General features: G+C 43.1%; 1 protein-coding gene and 1 pseudogene across 1 annotated transcript in view; both read right to left on the bottom strand.

Moving 5' to 3' along the window:
* LOC112553722 overlaps nucleotides 1-13,701 on the bottom strand; it is a 40,963-nt pseudogene extending 27,262 nt beyond the window's left edge.
* A 1,144-nt stretch (nucleotides 13,702-14,845) lies between these two features.
* LOC112577145 (deleted in malignant brain tumors 1 protein-like) overlaps nucleotides 14,846-18,489 on the bottom strand; it is a 128,262-nt gene continuing 124,618 nt past the window's right edge. The window contains exons 26-27 of the mRNA XM_025260121.1: nucleotides 18,039-18,156; nucleotides 14,846-15,346 (exon numbers count right to left, since the gene is read on the bottom strand). Coding sequence (XP_025115906.1) covers nucleotides 15,234-15,346; nucleotides 18,039-18,156 — 231 coding nt within the window. The 3' untranslated portion in view covers nucleotides 14,846-15,233. The remainder of the gene's footprint in view (nucleotides 15,347-18,038; nucleotides 18,157-18,489) is intronic.

Raw genomic sequence — 18,489 nt, 5'->3', positions numbered from 1 at the left:
TTTTGTAACCGATTGTGAGCAGTTTGGCTATTAGGTATTTCCAGTAGAAGTTTATGAAACTCACGAAGAAGGAATATCTCGTACTCATTGCCGATACAGTGATTCAGAAAATCGTTCTTCACTACATTAAAGCTGCTTCACATAATAATACGAATATAATAAGTGATAAACAAATTCTAAACTGAAGCCTTTACAATTATATTACGTAAAACGATAAAAAATGCAGCTGATACAAACTTAGAAAAAGCAACATTTTATTTACAGATGTAGCGCACACAACATCAAATATCAAGAGACAGAGAAAGACATCGATAATGCTTCTAGCGCTGTTGACAACAATTACCTTCATGATTAGCTTTCCTGTGTAAGTACATCTAACTTATGCTCACGAAGCTGGGAGAAATTTGGAGCAAACTGCCTCATTTGGGAGAACGCATTTTCAGGAAACAAAGTTGGTCACTAAGAAATACTTTCAGTAAAAACCAGTCCAGTCATTATAAATTCGCTTCTGCGGATTTATCGGGTAAAACAGAAATATCGTAAGGCGCATTGCTCAAACCAGGCTCGTAGTAAACAATATTCTCAGAAAGGTCAGTACCTCGGTTTACATCTCCTCGACTGCTCTTCCTTTTGAGCTTGTTGCGCACGTGACTGATAAAGCCGCCTGCTCCAAACGACATCCAACCAGGACTTGTCTCCACTTCCGTGACTAGCCGCTCTACCTTCCTTCCATAGATAATGGCGCCAACGGTGATAGCTATGACGATGGCGACAATAAAGACAGGCACGACAATAGCCGCTGTATAGGAGCCTGGGTGTGTCTGGTGTCAGCAGTGACTGTGTCGAGTCGCGGACTGAGGACGTCTCTGGCGACTCCCGGGGGACTGTAGTGTCCGTCACAATGCTGGCCACGGTGTTGGTCACACTAGTTGGAGGAATATAAACCCCTGCAAAGACACAAAATGAATGAGAAGTTGATTGTTATTTCTTTCTATTTACAAAGTGAGATGTTAGTTATTTTCATTTCTCGTTCTCTACATTATAGACATTTTGTTAGGAGAGGGTAAGGATGGAGTTTGCGAGAATCGGCAACTTCTAGTCTCCCTCAGACTGTATCACTCACCAGAGCAGATGACGCCCGCATCGTTGAAATGGCTACAGAAAATATGGCCGAAGCCACTGAAGGCACAGTCCTGTAGCCGCCTCTCCGTCCCCACGCAGTCAACGCTGTGCATCCAGATCCTGCCCTGACCCGCACCGAACCTGTAGGAACAGTTCGTAGTGAAGATAGTAAGTCTAGCATTTCTAATGGACTGCTAACGTCACGTGATCCAGCAGATCTTAAAGCGGCCCGTGGTTATTGTGCGTGCTGCACTCAAAACTGAATGCACACAAGCGTGTCCACACGTTCTATCCCCTCTACGCACAGATTTCCAGTGCGGTACTGCCGAGTTCTTTGTGTCTTCAGGATATTCTTAAGCAACAAAATTCAGGCATTTATAAGATATTTTAATACCACACGCCATGTTGCCATGTACAAAATTGTAAACCAACAAAGTTCTGGGAACATTGAAAGCACTCGTTAAATCTCAACAAATTTGTGGTGTTTTAAAAAATTTTTTCACAAGTCACGTGACTCACGCGGCCCTTGTGACTGCCTTTCCAGTAGCGTAACCGAGCTGGTTACAGACGACAGTCGCATCGAAATCATCCCAGCCGCGGTCGCAGACGGTACCCCACTGGTCAGGTCCCTGGAGAAAAACCTCCACACGTCCCGAGCTGTTAGTGGTGCTGCCCGCTAGACGTAGGTTTGTGATAACTGAAGAGAAGTCTAACGGTTACAAGTTCTGCAACTGTACTTAATTTACACATCGGAAACAAACATAAAAAGTTACTGAGTGAAATCAGACAGAAAATTAAGACATAAACGATTACTGTTAACCTGATACACATTGAGAAATTAGATGCCAAGAACTCGAAAAAAACAACAACCAAAAAACAAAACAAAACAAAAAAAAAACAAAAAAAAAACAAAAACACGAAAGGATGAGAATACTACGGTCAACAATAAATGACAAAATTAAGCAGACTATTAGTAACACAAACAGTAACAAGCGAATGTGTAGTAGTAAAGATTCGATTAGAACAGACCTGGGCAAGGGCCGGCCCGTCTCCTGTCTCTGACCGGCCCGCCCGTTAGTATATATACTATATATGCAGTATTGGGTAAAACTGAGTTAACTATATTAGTCCGGCCCTCTAAAACCATCCCAATTTTTCATGCGGCCCCTTGGGAAAATTAATTGCCCACCCCTGTATTAGAAGGTGATGATCAAATAACAAAAGAAACTTCCAATACAAACAATACAAAGTAAAATAAACAAGACTCTAGCGTGAATTAGTTTCAAGCGTAACACTAAAAGAAAAGATGATATCTTTGAAAGAATATTACAAATAAATGTAGCATTCTTTAGAAATAAGAATATAAATGATGAACGACACAAGTACTACAAACAGTAATTTGTTTATTAACAGGGAGACATACAAAAATCAGTTATTAATGCTAAATGTGCTACAATGTAAATACACAGATCGTAGAATGTTTCCCTTACCTGTGTCCTTGGAGAAACACTGGACGTGTAACCTCCAGTTATAACATGAGGTATTGTAATGATTGGTACTGTTGAAGCCAGAGGATGTGCACAAAGGTAGTGAGCTTTCATTGCCTTGACAATTCAGATTGCTAAGCCAGATCGAGTGGCTGGGAGGAATTTCATACCTGTAATGAGATCACATCAAAGACAAACCTGTTGTGACGACGAGACCCCTAAGTGCAAAGAGAATCTTTTTAAGTGCAAAGCAAAGCCACTGGCAGACCTGTTAATATGTAGGGCAGATACTAGGACTTATATGCTTGCGCAAATTTCTAAACTTTTAATCCTGGTCTGTCTACATAGGGAAACATACTTTAACTCTTTATCCAATCCGTGGAGGTGATATAGAATTGGAATCATTGTCGATTTAACGGGCAGTAGGAGCTATCATTGATAGTGAACTTGTATTAAATTCCGTGTAAAAGATTAAATATTGACAGGATGGAAGAGTACAGCTGACCTGAGTGGGGACACGACCAAACCTCCCCCGTGTCCGAGACTTCTGCAGGCTGGTCCACCTGCCCGAGAAACGACATCCTGTACACAGACTGAGCCCCACACTCCGTCATACCGCATCTCTACTCGTCCCTGTCTGGGGTCAGTGTCTCCGACAAGGCGATAAGAAATGCCGCCTGCAAGAGTCGACAAACATTGTTTTCCAATTGTTTGACAGTAGCAATGCATGTCCCCATGAAATTATTTAAAATAACAACCGTGGGAAAGACAAACACCTGGAGGGGCGGTCCGGTGGCGCAACAGGTAGCGCCTGTCATCAATACAGTGAGGATTGGCTGTCCTGGGTCTCCTATCGGTTATGCTGTTATTTCTCTGAATGTGGCATCTGTTTACAGGGCTGGCTGCCTTGTCATGATATAGCCTTAGTTGCTGGTTCGGCGAAAACAACCAACTCCCCAAACTCCTGGACAGTCACCATTTTCGCACGATACTCCTAGCCAAGGAAACGTGGCTTCACTGCCTTGGGGGAATCTTGGGAAAGCTAAAGGCTAAGGGAGTAAACCCCTACAGAAAATCCTGATACCAACACGGTATAAGTGGGTAAAGACTCTCCGCGATTAACGTACCGGCCAGGGCCCAGCGCCTATGTGTTCATGACCAGGCCGACTACCAGCTGTGGTTCACATGGAGAGGAACTGGGTGCCATCCAGTGTATAATGCTCAATGTTAGGACCATGGATACACGCCGCAAAAGAGATAACATGCCGGATCGGTCGACGCCTGGAACAACAACGACCGCGCTCCCTATCCGAAGACTCCAGCACGGGATCAGCGAGAAGTGTGCTACCAAATCAGAAATCAAGCTGAGAGAGGGAACATCCATTTTCACGTGGAACGTACACACGTTACATCAGTGTGGCAAAGTACAACAGCTGAACCACGAGCTAAAATGTTACCGATGGGACTGGAGGAGTTCAGATGGACAGGATTTGGGGAAAAAAAAAAAAAAACAACAACAACGGACAACGGTCACAAACTGTGGTACAATGGGTACGGCGAGAGCTTCCTCCTGCAAAGCAAAGTGGCTGGAAATGCCATCAGCGGTACAGCCGTATCCAGCAGGCTGATCTCTATATGTGTTTCAGCTAAGCCACACAATCTCACCATTGCTCCAACGTCAACGCATGGATACAACGAAGTGGAGGAGTTTTACCAACAACTAGATAAGATTTTGAAGGCAATTCCAAAAAGGATATCCTCGTTGTACTCGGTGACTGGAAACGCCAAGGTCGGCCCAGATGTCTACCAGCTATGGGCAGGAACGGTGGACAAACCAGTGACCTGGCATCAGACTCACAGAATTTGCTCAGAGGGAAAGATTAGCCAACACCTCACACCCCACAAGAAGTCAAGGACGGCCACGTGGCACTCCCCAGACGGATTGATCCAGAATCTGGCGCGCTGAAACTGGTTAAATGTGATTTAGACACCCTCGCTGGAAACATCAAAGAGGTGCTAATGTCAACAGCCCAAGAGGTTCTAGGCGAAAGAATAAGAAACAGCCATTGGTCCACGAATGACATCCTAGATCTCTGTGACCAAAGGAGGGCCTTGGTGAGAGAAAAGAAAAACGAACACGAAGCAGCTACCAAATACAAAGAAGTAAACTGTAGAAGTAAAACCGAAAATAGACCCAAATGACTTCACCTCCCTGGGCGTCTTTCCTCTAAAAGATAGACTTAAATTTAATAAATGCATTTTTATGCATAAAATACTGACTGGTAAACTATCGCCAAGACTCTCTCTACTATTTTCCTCCAATAGCTCTAGAACCTCTCCAAAACTGAATATTCTCATTCCTAGACCTTTTTAAATCAAGTTTGAAATACTCAGGAAGCGTGCTATGGAACAGCCTCCCTCTCCATCTTAAGCAATTGAACTCCCTGAACAGCTTTCGACACCATCTATTTGAATACTTTCAAGACATATAGATGAGGCCTCTCGAGATTCCTCTCAACTCCAGGAAACCTTGTAAATATATATATTTTTCTTAACCGCCACTTTTGTACATATCCACCTTCCTTTATGTTTACTACAAATTATTCTATACTTCTTAATTACTTCATTTACGTATTTAATTTTCTTCCCTGTAAAGGGCAAAGGCTAAATGGAAAAAAGCATTTTCTTGCTTATTTTACCTCTCGTAAATAAAAAAAAAAAACTGTCATTGTCATCGTCGCCCACAATAGGCAAGAGTGGCGGCCCTGTCAGCTGCCGCGTCTATCCATGTGCTTCTCCCAACGACAGGTGTCGGTCAAGGGAACGCCTGACTGACTACAACTAGCAAAGGGCAACGTGAGGTTAGTTGTAGCACCTCAGACAAACAATGTCGAAAGACTCACTGGTGTCGTTGTAGCACAGGACGCCGGCGCGAGGGGCGTAGTAGTCGCACCAGGAGGTTGTGGAGGTCGTTGTGGACTGACAGTTGAACAGAGATGTCTCGTCACCGCGACACTTCACGTCCGACATCAGGATGGGCTGTGGTACAGAAACACTGTGTCTGGTGATAGCGGATAAAAACACTATATGTGTAGTGACAACACCCTTAGGCTAACGGACTACTCACGTATAAGCCAAGTGAGAGTGACAGTGACACTGACAGTGACGTCAGTCATAAACTGATGGTAAGGGTGGATTTTGACATGTATAAGTGACAGTGTTAATGAGACACATGTATTTAATGACACAAGTAATAAAGAAGCAAGTGAAACAAGCGGCATTAGCAGCAGAGCCCACAGAGAGTGGCACCGTTGGCCTCTTGCAGGCTACAGCAGACATCTTCCACTAACGCTTCTGTCTCCAATTCTTCGTTTTGCCATATTGCTTTGGAGTTTTTGACCGCACATGATTCTGCGCCTCCTTTACTGACACTTAACTGTTGTGGCATTGTGGACCAGAGTGGACCATATCGTTTTTCCAATTTTTATTTACGGAACACATACGTTGCCACATTTTGTGGATATTAGATTGCGGATCTATGCGCTTCACGATGTCGTCGAGTGATGAGATGTGTTTGTGTCATCCTCCATCCTGCTCCCTGCGTGTCACCACGGAGTTATATATATATAATATAACATATTTAACTCCGTGGTGTCACCGACTGCTGTTGCCTTCGCTTATTCAGTGCCAGGACTGTGCTCTCTTGTCTACTGTGTTGCCTAAAAACTTCAAATTCAATATTCCGACGAATCTTTTTCTTTTTACTGACCAACATTTGACATTCAACACATTGCTTATACCGATCCTTGCTCTGCGAAGATCAAGTGCTAAGTCGGCGCTGTTAGGAAGGGAGGGAGCGTAAAAAATAAGAATAATACTGAAACTAGCAATTCATTATTTTGTGTGTGTTTTTCTTTTTAGTACAGCTTTTTAAGCCTGTTTTTTATGGTGGGGAAAACTGCTATATAAATCAACTATGTGTAAAAAACCCAGTCTGTTTAGTAAAAAACGCTTCAACAATATTTTGAGCTGCTGTTGGCATAGTGAATTTTCACCTTCTTGTTCCTGTCAGGAAAGTGCGCAGTATAGGGCACTCCGCCCGCATAGCCCAGCTCCTTGCAAGCCACCGTGGCCTCGGTGACCCCAAAGCCTGCAGCACACACAGCGCCCCACACTCCCTCCACCTGCACGTCGATACGACCATGGTAGGGTTCACCTATGATATCCTCCATAATCCGCACTTTAGCACCTAGACATAAAGTTTGAGATAAAACTGAGTTCTTCTCCACTTGTCTGCAACGTAGATCCGAAATAGATTAAGTATTCCATCACGTGACGACCGGATATTAGTGTAACTATGAGGTTTACTGGGAACAGTCTGTGGGAACCCAGTAAGTCACGTACCCAGGGTAGCTGCCTAAGTGGTCAATGGAAAGGAGAAGCCTTGAGTTGGCGATCTTTTTTTCAGAAGTGAAGCTCATTTACCACCAACAGCACCTTGGTCAGTCCTCTTTGTTTACTTCTCATTTTTTCAAACCCAAAACTTTTCTGCCTAACAGTTTCTCTTCATGTTTACAGGTCTCTTGAACCACGAGCTGATAACTCCGGCAATATGCTATACACTTTTTATTATCAGAATCAAATATTCACATAAAAGCAGGAAAAAGATATACAACAAAGGAGAGCATCGAACTCGACTCACCAGTCTCTACGAAAGGTTCGCGGCTACAGACGACGGAGGCGTATGATTGAACTGCACGAGGTGGTGACATTGTAAGTACAGTCCAGAAGGCTCGGTTCGCGGCCTGTGCACCGCACGTGTGTGATGCCGATCGGCGCGTCCACTCGGCCGAAGACGCCCCCTCGCACGTGCAGTCCGTGCGGGAATCCGAGAGACCTGCAGGCAGTGACAGCGCTGTTGGCATGTCGAAATTCTTCATCACAGATCAGGGTCCAGGCGTCTCCCAGGTAGACCATGACAGCCCCCACAGAGGCGTTGAAACCAAGGTTAAGTTTGACTGGTGAAAAAGAAACATTTGTTACAAAGGAAACATAATAGCTGGGCATTTATTGAGAGGAATCAAAGCAGAAAGGCTTAAGCAAAAGGATAGAAGATATATAAGCATAAGGATGTGTTTCAGACAGAATAAATAGACAAAGTTACCTTCTACAAGATTAAAAATATATTTGATTTATGTTTATCTTACTTTGCGGCCCTATGCTCCATTGGGGACGAATTGGAACAAGAAGATGTTTATCTTACACAATTTGGAGTAACCTGCATAAACTCTTCTAAGTATTTCCGCATTATAAAAGAACATTGGTGTGTAACACAAACCTTTAATTTTATTCTTTTATAACATACTGATTTTTTTTATACAACAGATAAAATATCTACCACCGGCGTCAACTGCAATAGAAACACAATGGGACGAAGCCGCGGACTCACTCTCGTCGATGCAGACGGCAGAAGCGTCGTTACTATGACTCATACAATCATAATTGTTGACGACCGCATGGAAGCCTGATTGTGGACACTCGGCTAGTGACCTCTCTGACCCCTTACATCTGACGCTGCTCAGCCAGATGGGACCAGCGCCTTGACCGTAGTAAGCATTTCCCACTGCGTACCCGTCCGTGTAGTTCAGGAAACGGCACAGGACGCGGGCATCCTCGTCATCCCAGTTGTTGTCGCACACGGTACCCCAGAGTCCACCCACAGATATTTCCACTCGACCTGCACCCTGACGATCGCCACCCACAAGGCGATACTGTATCCCTGCTCACATACAACAAAGCGTTTGCTGTGACTCTTGCCGTCGTTACTTGTAAAAGGGTTGGGGACCAACGTCTCGTGGTCATGGAGGTTTCTGAATGACGGATAAAACAGACATTACATGTGTACATTTTACTTATTTACTTATTTCTGCCGTACAATCTGCGGTTGAGGTATTGCTTGTGGAGTGTAGTAGACTAAGGTGACCAGACGTTTCGGGGGCGAAAGCGGGACACGTGCCGATGATGGTGTCGTCACCGTCAAAGAACGCCGAAAAAAGTGATTTTTAAAGACAACCGGGACATTTGATGGACTTGCCAGAAAGCCAGAAAGCGAGACATTGGGCGTCCCGCCCGATATTCAGGCGGGACACGAGGTCAAAAGCGGGACTGTCCAGCCTAAAGCGGGACGTCTGGTCACCTTAAGTAGACTGAGTGTGGCCACTCGATAAGCACAGCCCAGATGGAGCACAATCGAGTAATATGACCGCCACCGAAGCGATCTAGAGATATCTTTATGGCAGTTTAAACTTATTCTACTGACCAAGAAATGAAATATCTCAGCAAAGATGACAGAGAAATGTGTTACGTTATTCTACTAACCTGTAAACGAAGTGTTTTTTTTTCAGATGTTTTTCATAAGCTACTTGTACAATATGTTTCTAAAATTTAAAACTCTTTCGAAGTTGAGTAACGTATACAAAAGTTGCTCCTATGCAATCCTAAGTCTAGCAGTTTTATTACAATAATTTTAAATGAGTTCTAAAACTGTGTTGTGCATTGTGATTCTATAAAACTGTAGACTTTGCCTAAAAGTATTTAAAATTAGAAATATGTTATGATGTGGCCCCAGAAAGTGACTACAGCAAACTTAAACTGACCGTTACCAGTGGTTACTCTTGCTGTTAAATGACAGTCGTCAAGTGCTGATAACACGAGAACAGTCTGGAAGCTTACCGGTGTCGTTGAAGCAGACAGCGCCGGCCAGGTCCGCCATGCTGCAGTTGCCCAGATGGAGCCGGTCGTTGAAGGGACAATCCCCGAGCGACGCCTCACTCCCCGTGCAGTTGACGTCACTGATCCAGTAGGGACCCCGCTGGGTGGGCTGAAGGTAGACGTCGTATTGCGAGTAGTGGTAGGCGGCGCCGTCTTGATGACCACGTGACCTGCACAGCACGCGTGCGTCCAAGTCGTCCCAGAAGGTGTTGCAGATGCGTCCCGCCACACCCAGGTGTGTCACCACCACCTGCCCGCTAGTCTTTGTGTTGTCATGGAAGTCGAACCTGTAGCCTGCAGCATTCGGTTATATAATTCACGTGTTATGTTATACTGAGGAAATAGCGTATAACATGATAACCAAGCAGGAGATAGGCAGACAGATCTACAGACACACGGACAGACTGACAAAGAAGGCAGTCGGGAAGCCTGCACCTCAGACTAAGAGAAAGGAAAAGATAGGAAAAAGCAACATGGGAGACCAGGACAACAAACTAATCCTGATGAAACGTATTTTCCCCGCCTTTTCTTTGTAAATGGATGACCGACGGATCGAAAATCAAACGACCAGACACACAAACAAATTGCAATACGAAATAACGGAAAAAGGAGGGGCGAAAGTGGGAACCCTTCGGAGTGATAAAAGCGAAACTGTCCCATCGATGGCCAGGACAAGTCTGGTAGCCGTAAGAAAATTCATATCTTTTACTGACCTTCACTCACCCTCATCAACGACATCTGTGCTGTTGAAACAAACAACAGACGCGTAGTTTCCCGCCAAACAGCCTCCTGGTCTGAGACAGTCAGTTGAGTTGCTTTCTGTTCCTTGGCACCTCATAGTGTAGTTCAGATTAGTCTCATACAACTTTATTTGGTAGTAAAGCGTTCCATAAGCTGAACAGCAGACAGCTCTACCATCAACGTATTCCAAATCTTGGCAGACTCGTCTGTGTGTTGAAGGGCGGATATTGTTAAGTACACTACACACACTACATATTATTCTAATATTATTTAGCGCAAACATACATTTTCTGTTTCCGTGTTTTTGCTCTGCTAATTTTCTCTTTTTCAACTCAATAATATCCACAAAATGTCCTTAGTATGTGCCTTTGACTAATTTATAGAAATTTCCATCATGTTTGCACATTGTCTTCTCTTTAGCAGTCCAATAGAGTGTTTCGTTTAAAGGAAAAGAGTGTTTAGTCTTTTATAGACTGCCTTTTATATGCAGTGATAATAAGTTGTGCTGGGTACGAGTAACGAAAAGCTGGAATAAAATTAGGTGATGCAAGTGAATGTGTCACCTCGCAGTAATATCATCGAAGCCCGTGTCACACAGGTTGTACCACCTCTCGTTTCTGTAGAACTGAACGGAGCCCTGGTTAGAGTTTCTATCATCTATTGCTCCGATGCGAACTGCAAAGTTTGAGAACAAGGTTGTAGGTACCACACAGTTTAAAAACGGAATTTTAAATGCTCAAAATAGGTTTTTCATTAAAGGATGAGAAGCAGATCTGTTTACAGTAAAGAGTTCAACAACAACAATATTTGTATAGCAAAATTAAAAAACAAGAGATTTTTTTTTGCCTTCACTCATAATCAATAGTATTATGTGAAATAATCTCTGGGTATTCACGTTCTCGCACCTTAGCCGAGGGTGCATTATGATCGTACCTTAATAATAGAATAAATCGATGAACACCAGTGGAATGAAATTGTGTTAACCACCGTTTAGAGATAAACAAAATGATAAGCAGACACACCTTGATCTGGGAGAATTTCACTTTAAAGTACAGGAAGAAACACTTCTGCCTCAGCTTACCATCACCATAGCAGACGACGGAAACAGCAGTGCTCGCGCAGTCGTCTACAGTCTTCCAGCCTGAGTGTAAGCACTCGTCCGGCACAGCTTCGTTTCCATAGCATATGAAGATGCTCTCATACCTCTTGTTGGGAGGGTCTGGGTAACTCACCCAGAAATTTACAGATCCTTCCGTAAATCCGTACATCCTACAGACGACTTTTGCCCAGGATGCATCATAGCCGTAACCACACACAATACCCCAGGTACCATTGACCTGCACCTCCACGCGTCCTTTGTATGTAGAGTTGCTGCCAGCCAAACGGTAGTTAATACCTGGACAGAGTATGGTCTTCGTGAGGAAAAAAAAACCTTTACACATTCCACGTGTAGTAAGACTCGAAAACTTCACGATGCATAATATATAAGCAAAAACATTAAGCACACATGCTGGTGACTAAAAAAACAAAGGTAAATGTTACAGCGGGATAGAAAGAAGCAAACATGACTTGTACACGACCGTACAAAATATACAATATGTCAGCAAAGTTAATTTTGTTTATTTTATATTTATATATAGACAAATATAAAAATTCAGCAACTATGAAAAATGGTTAAACATTTTCAAGACTTAAGTCTGTCACCACTACAGAAACAGCAGCAAACATTATTTGGACTAGTTTTTTTTACTTCCCCTGACCTTCTATGTCTGAACAAGTGACTCCAGCGGAAAGTTGAGTAGAGCACTGCGACTCGGCAGCCAGGGTCTTGGGGCAGTCTCGCAGAAAGCGCTCCGAGCCGGTACACTGTACATCAGTCATCCAAAATGGACGACTTGTGAGGTGATGATGCTTAAAAGCCTGACCCGTCGGGAAGCCCAGCTCCCTACAGAACACTCTGGCGTCGATGTCGTCCCAGTTGTAGCTGCAGATGCTGCCCGTGATGTTCATAAACATGACTTGCACCTCACCCGCGTTTGTGGTTCCGCCGTCCAATGAGAACGTGTATTCTGAGTAGAAGAACATGGAGATTTTTTGTTTTTGTTTTTACTGTAGTTCATTTATTTGTGTGATTAATGAGCTCTGAAGACGCGTTTAGAGAAAATAATATAATGAAAGATATACAATCATAATTTGTCATACAGTGGGGAAACATACATTTGTCATGAATATGTCTGGAACTAGGTTTGTCCTTCAAAATTATGGAACTACGACTAGACCTGAATAAATGTGGAAGCATTTTGTCAAGAAGACATGCGAAAATGAGTTTTCCTGGCAAATCAATTATGCTACGAGGGTAGTTCAATAAGTTCTAAGCCTCGCCTAGAAGGAGTTGCAGAAACAAGACAATTTTCACAATTTTTCTAGTCTCCATTGACATCAACGCACTTGGTCCTACGATCTTTAAGCATTGAAATCTCATCACAGAAGAAGCTGGCGTCCTGGTCCTCCAAAAACTCATCCACAGCACATATGACCACATAACTGTTTCAAAAATGTTCACCACGTAGGTGGGATTTGAGTTTAGGAAGCAGATAGAAGTCAGATGGAGCTAAGTTTGGTGAGTAAGGGGGATGGGGAGGGAATTCAAAGTAACAGTTGGCTGCTTCAGCTACTTAACATGAGCAGAGTGAACGGGCGCGTTACCCTGCAGTAAGAGCACATCTGTCCTCAGCTTCACTCTATGTTTCGACTTGATTGCTTCCTTCAGTTGCGTTAATTCTGTCCATTAATAAGTTTTCCCTTCTTCAGATATTCTATCATGATTACACCTTCAAAAGAACAAAACAAAAAACAACAGAAGCCATCACCTTGACAACAGTTATTGTCTGCTTGAACTTATTCGGGGAATGGAGAGCCACAGTGTTTCCACTGTTTGCTTTGAACCTTTGATTCAGGTTTGAAGTGATGAACCAAAGTTTCATCTTTAGTTACTGATCTGAGGTGGAAATTCTCAGGGTTAGCCTGGAAGCAAGTCAGAAGTGTCCTGAAAATGTCAACCCTTTGCTGCTTCTGCTCTATAGTTAGCATTCTTGGGATCCACCTTGCAGACAGCTTGCTCATCCTAAAGATCTTTGTTAAGACAGTGTGGAGTGAACCAGAACTAATGCCTACGGGGAATCCTAAGCAAGTGTCTGTAGCTCGGCCTCATGGATTTCCATGGGTGTCATACCTTTCTTTTGTAGATTCTTTATGATTGCTCTGGACTGTCGCACTACCTTTCAACTTTGTATGAGCCTCACCAGCACACAAATTAAAACAGAAATCTGTATTATTTTTCTAGTTTGATAAGAAGTGGTAGTGTGTAACCACAAAAAAAATGGTTCTTCTTTCTGGGTGAGGTTTAGAACATTTTGTAACTATTCAGAACAGTTGGACCTACCTGAAGGAGCAGGCACGTTGTAGCACGCTACGGAAACAGCGCTTTTCGCGCATTGAAAAGATTTTCAGGAGGGCTGTGGCTGCAGTTAGTCAATGCCTGCTCTCTTCCCGTACACTGGAAGTTTCCAGCAATAGGGTGAAAATATCTGCCAAAAGGATTGCAGCACAGGTGATAGCCGTTGTCGTATCCGAGATCTCTGCATGCAACAGCTGGCACGACAAGACGACACTCACAGGTTAGGGTTAAGGGTCAATTGAAACAATCCTTATTCCCTGCAACTTATTCAAATTTAAAACTGTGAACTTGTAAGATTTCTTGTATACATAAAATGATGTATAAAGGATAAAACAAAGACAAAAGAATCCAAAATTACATTAACTATTCGATAAAGTGGATCAAAAAAGATTTCTAAATGATAGAAAAAAGACAAATAATGACGCCTACTAAACGTGTTAGTATTGTGCGCAAACTGAATCAAAGCACTTGACAAAAAATATAAACAGAAAGAGTGAATAATAACAGACATGAAGGCGCGCAACATAACATGCATACGTTGTCTATAAAATGACAAATCGGATGATGAAGCATATGTAGCCCGTAGTTGCAGAAAATGTTCATATCCACACCACAGTTCCAGCCGCTGAGCGGACCAAATAGGTATCAGTCCTTTTGTTTTTGTTGCTCGTAGAGTAGGTTGTATAATGCTTCTCTGAAAGCCGTAATATCGACAGAGCTCTCGAATGAGCAATTCCACAAAGGGTGTGCAGTCTATGAAGGAGCGGAGAGTGGTCCATGGTGTCAAATGCAGCAGACAGGTCCGGTAGAGTTAAAGCAAAAACATCACCACTGTCAAGGGCAGATAATTTGTCGGTGGTCACTTTAGTTTCGGTTGTGTAAAAAGGTCTGTATGCCGACTGAGCTTGGAGGATAAGGACCAGAGCTGAGTTCAAACTACTTTCTCTATTATCTTAGAGAAAAAAGACAAATTGATTGGTAGTTGCTCCACACGTCGACATCAAGCGTGGACTTCGTAAGGAGTAGCCTCACCAGGTCATATTAAAAGGTAGAAAAACACCTGATGACAAGCTGACTTTACAATGCTTGTGATGACAGGAAGTAAAATATCTAAGCACTTAAGAAGAAAGCTGTGGGAATTAGGACTAACTGGCAAGTTGTGTGCTTGGCTTTCAGAATAATCGCCTTTGTATCGGCATCAGAGACTGGTCGAAAGGCGATTAGAGAGCATCCCAGGAATACATCACAAGAGATGCTGTCAGGCGCCGACATCTAGTATAAGGATGATCGAATGTCTGGTATCTTGCTAGCGAACTAATCACAAAATACTTGCGGCAGTTGTGAAGCAGGATAGTCAGTTGGCAGTGGCCTTGCTTATTCCAGTCAACCATGGCGGCAAGATAGAGGATGCTGGCAGTCGATGGGAACACAGAAATCCGTAGATGGAACCAAAAAGGCCGCAGGCAGTTAGATCGTTGAACAGGACAGTTAAGCGTGTGTCAAATAACAGACACGAAACTCACAACAGTTCAACAGACACAACCACAAATACAAAGAGCTAGCCCCCTCAGGCCGGTAAGGCGAAGGAGCATCACTTTCATCACTAATCCAGATCACGAGACTGCGGTGGTGTCATCACATGACATGGGGATGTGCTACTTACCGGTGTCCTCTTCACTCCAGCCGTCATCACAGATAGACCCCCAGCGTTTGTTGTAGTAGATCTCCACCGTTCCCGCAGATAGAGAATTTCCGGAAAATATACGTGCTGCAGAGTTCAGGGCAAACAAAAACAAGAACACCATGTTACAGTTAAAATTTAATTATTTTTTTCAGCTGTTCTTGATAATTATTACGATTTCTTTAAGATTACCACTGTGCCTGACATGTTAAAATCTCAAAAATAAGTAGGAAATATTTATGATACTGATGATAATCATGAAAGTGATTTTGCCTCTTAAAAAAGAAATAGAAAATTTGTTTGTGTATATGAATATATTTGTTTGCATGATCTCGAACTCGAACTCTTTACTGGCATATGGCCATTACTGCCAATATCACAAGGTGAGCCTCGTTTCCCTACAGTCACACATACATATGCTCAAGAGGCAGTGTTACATCGGAGTTCTAAACGTATTGCATAGAGTGACATATGTTTCATATTTAAGAAGTTATTTTAGTCCTTCTTAGGCAAAACACTTGAATATTGTTTAAATTTTTACATGTCAGAATTTCAATAAGCAGTTTGCTTTCGCTGTATGGCGAAACATCTTGAAGGAACCTTGGGCGGTTATTATCGTACTGTGGGCAGCGAAACAAAAGGTGTGCAGACTGGGACATTTCGAAACTGCTTACAAGCGAAGAGGTGTACTTTTTCAACTAGGCTATCAAAGCAAAGGTTGAACAACAGAGTAAAATAATTTAAAGAAAGTTTGTCTTTTCATATTATCCGTCCGTTTCAATGCTTTTACTATATTTACTGTAGCTTTCTTCCTTTCGATTGTTTTTTCGCTCCCTAATAGGATCTCATTGTTGTAGTGAAGGTGAATCCCAAATACACATAGCTGTTAACCACCTACAGCAGTCAATAGACCATTTTCCCCTTCGCCCTAAGAAAACCACCCTTTCTAAAGACCATCACTTTAGTTTATCACAGTTGATTTCTAGTCCAAGCTGTTGACATAATGTCACAAGACAATTTATCAGACTTTGAAGGTCTGTAGGCGTACTTGACAGTTGAACTAGATCATCAGCAAACACGAGAACAAACAATTCTGCTATACCCGAGTACAATGAAACACCGTGTTTTCCATCAAGCATATATTTTCTCAGCTATTTTGTTAATAATAAGTGAGAATAATGTTGGGCAGCTTTACATTCTTGTTGGAGGCACTGAGGGCACTTAAAAAAAATCAGTTACTTTTTCGGTGCTAGCAGCAGGCCCAGTCCCTGTTGTCTCCCACAGTGTTGTTGATGTAGCAAGGACGTTGCTGGGGTAATAGGCATCCTCAATGTTTTGGGCTCTCTCGCCATATCTTCTTTTGTGTAGAGTTTACATCCAGTTTTCCATTTTCTCTCACTGTCGCGCGTCAGCCATGTTTCTGTGCCTGCCTTTCTCTCAGCGCTGGGGACGCACCGGTAACACAAAGGCCGCTTACAGCAGACGACAGCTGACGTCATAGTCCAGGCTATTTTTACCCAACTCGTGGGGGACTGTAGCAACGCCTGACGTCAACCCATGCTACGTCACGCGTCGTCTGCTTGATGCTGAGTTTAGCGCCCTTTCTGAGTTTCGCGTCCCTGTGCGTACGGAGTGTCAATCCACTCAACCGTTCTACGTTTCGTCCTCCCTTCATTTCTTTGTTCCGTCGTCTTTGCCTTCCGGTCCTGCGTCGTGTGGTCAACGAGGCAGCTGGGACTGTTGCCCAGCAGCGGGTCACTGTGTACATTGAACGGACAGTGGAGTGATGGTCAGCGCGAGAGCGTCGCGTCAGGCCACAGAAACTGAAGGAAGTGTAAACAGAGTACACGGAGTTCTACATCTCACGTCAGGACTGACGGTGTCAGGGGCAAGAACTCTGACAGTACTGTGCCGCAGTGTGTGCGGGCGTTTTTTATTATTATCTCCCTTACATCTCTACGTACCACTTTTTTTTTTTTTTGCGTGGGGTAGTCCACTGTTTTCGTGCGTGTGTGTGCGTGCGCGTATGTGTATTTCTCTATATTCTTATTTGTACCATTCATTTCGTCTTTGATGTGGTCTACGTTCATCAAAGATTCGACTGGTACGTGGTGTCCCGCCTCTGGCTGAGCGAGAGGGTGTGTGTGTGTTCGTGCCGGCTGTGTGAACGGTTGCGAGCGTGCATCCTGCGACTCTGTGGGCGATCCGGGACACTCTCTTCCTTTAGTTATGCGGCTTGTCTCATGGCTACTTCTATAACAATTCCAATGCCAGCTGCTCTGAGGATTGACCTTACCTGGTGGTCGGTCACAACGAATTTTGTCTAACCATCGATGAAACCGGAAGTTTTGTAGCCTTCGGTGAGGCGCTTCTAGACGGTGGGCTCTCTCTATGTCACAAGCATTGCAATCTTTGACAGTGAAAGCTTCATTCAATACTGAAACCACTTTGTCGGCACATGTTTGAAAGTTTTCCATAGCTGACTGTTTGCATGATCGTGTGCGCGTGTGGATGTGTTTGCGTTAGACAGATAAGAAAGTGTGGAGCTAGTTCAGGAAAATTTCTATACTTATTAGTGTTAGTGCAAAATATTATAAGCAACATATAATACAACAATTGATTTAACAACAAGTGACATTAATTCTCGAATTGTTGTCTCCGGACTCATAATTGCTTGCACTGGGATCTCTAACATCAATATGCACCCTATATAGATATACATGTATATACTAACTAAAATTACTGCAGATATCATTAGCTAATGTTGTCAAGTACTTACTGGTGTTGTAGCAGATGACGTATTCATCCTTGCCACTCCCCGTACTGTAATTCCAACGATTCGAACATTCAAACAGACTTTGCTCATCTCCCTTGCAGTAGATGTTACGCATCCAGATCTGTCAAGACATCACAAACACTCACCTTCCTAGCTATGTCTTCTAACACTGTATGCCTTACAGCATTTACGGGAACTTTTCACGGGCTTAGGAAGTTTAAGACTTAAAAAAGACTTAAAACACGAAACACTTAAAATGTTTTAAAATTACTTTAAGAAACTTTAATCTTGTCATAAACTTTCTGATTTAACACAAACTATAATGAAAATTATTGCTAAAACCACGATAAGAAGGACTTCCTTGCTTCAATTGCTCATATGACTTTAATGTCCTATAAATATAACGGGAGCAGAAAATCAGAAGAGTACAATTACTTCCGAGTAATCCGAGGTC

Source organism: Pomacea canaliculata, linkage group LG1, assembly GCF_003073045.1.
Source record: "Pomacea canaliculata isolate SZHN2017 linkage group LG1, ASM307304v1, whole genome shotgun sequence".
In the NCBI taxonomy this organism is placed as follows: Eukaryota; Metazoa; Mollusca; class Gastropoda; order Architaenioglossa; family Ampullariidae; genus Pomacea; species Pomacea canaliculata.
The sequence above is the reverse complement of the archived record's forward strand: the minus strand, read 5'-3'. Positions and strand labels throughout refer to the sequence as shown.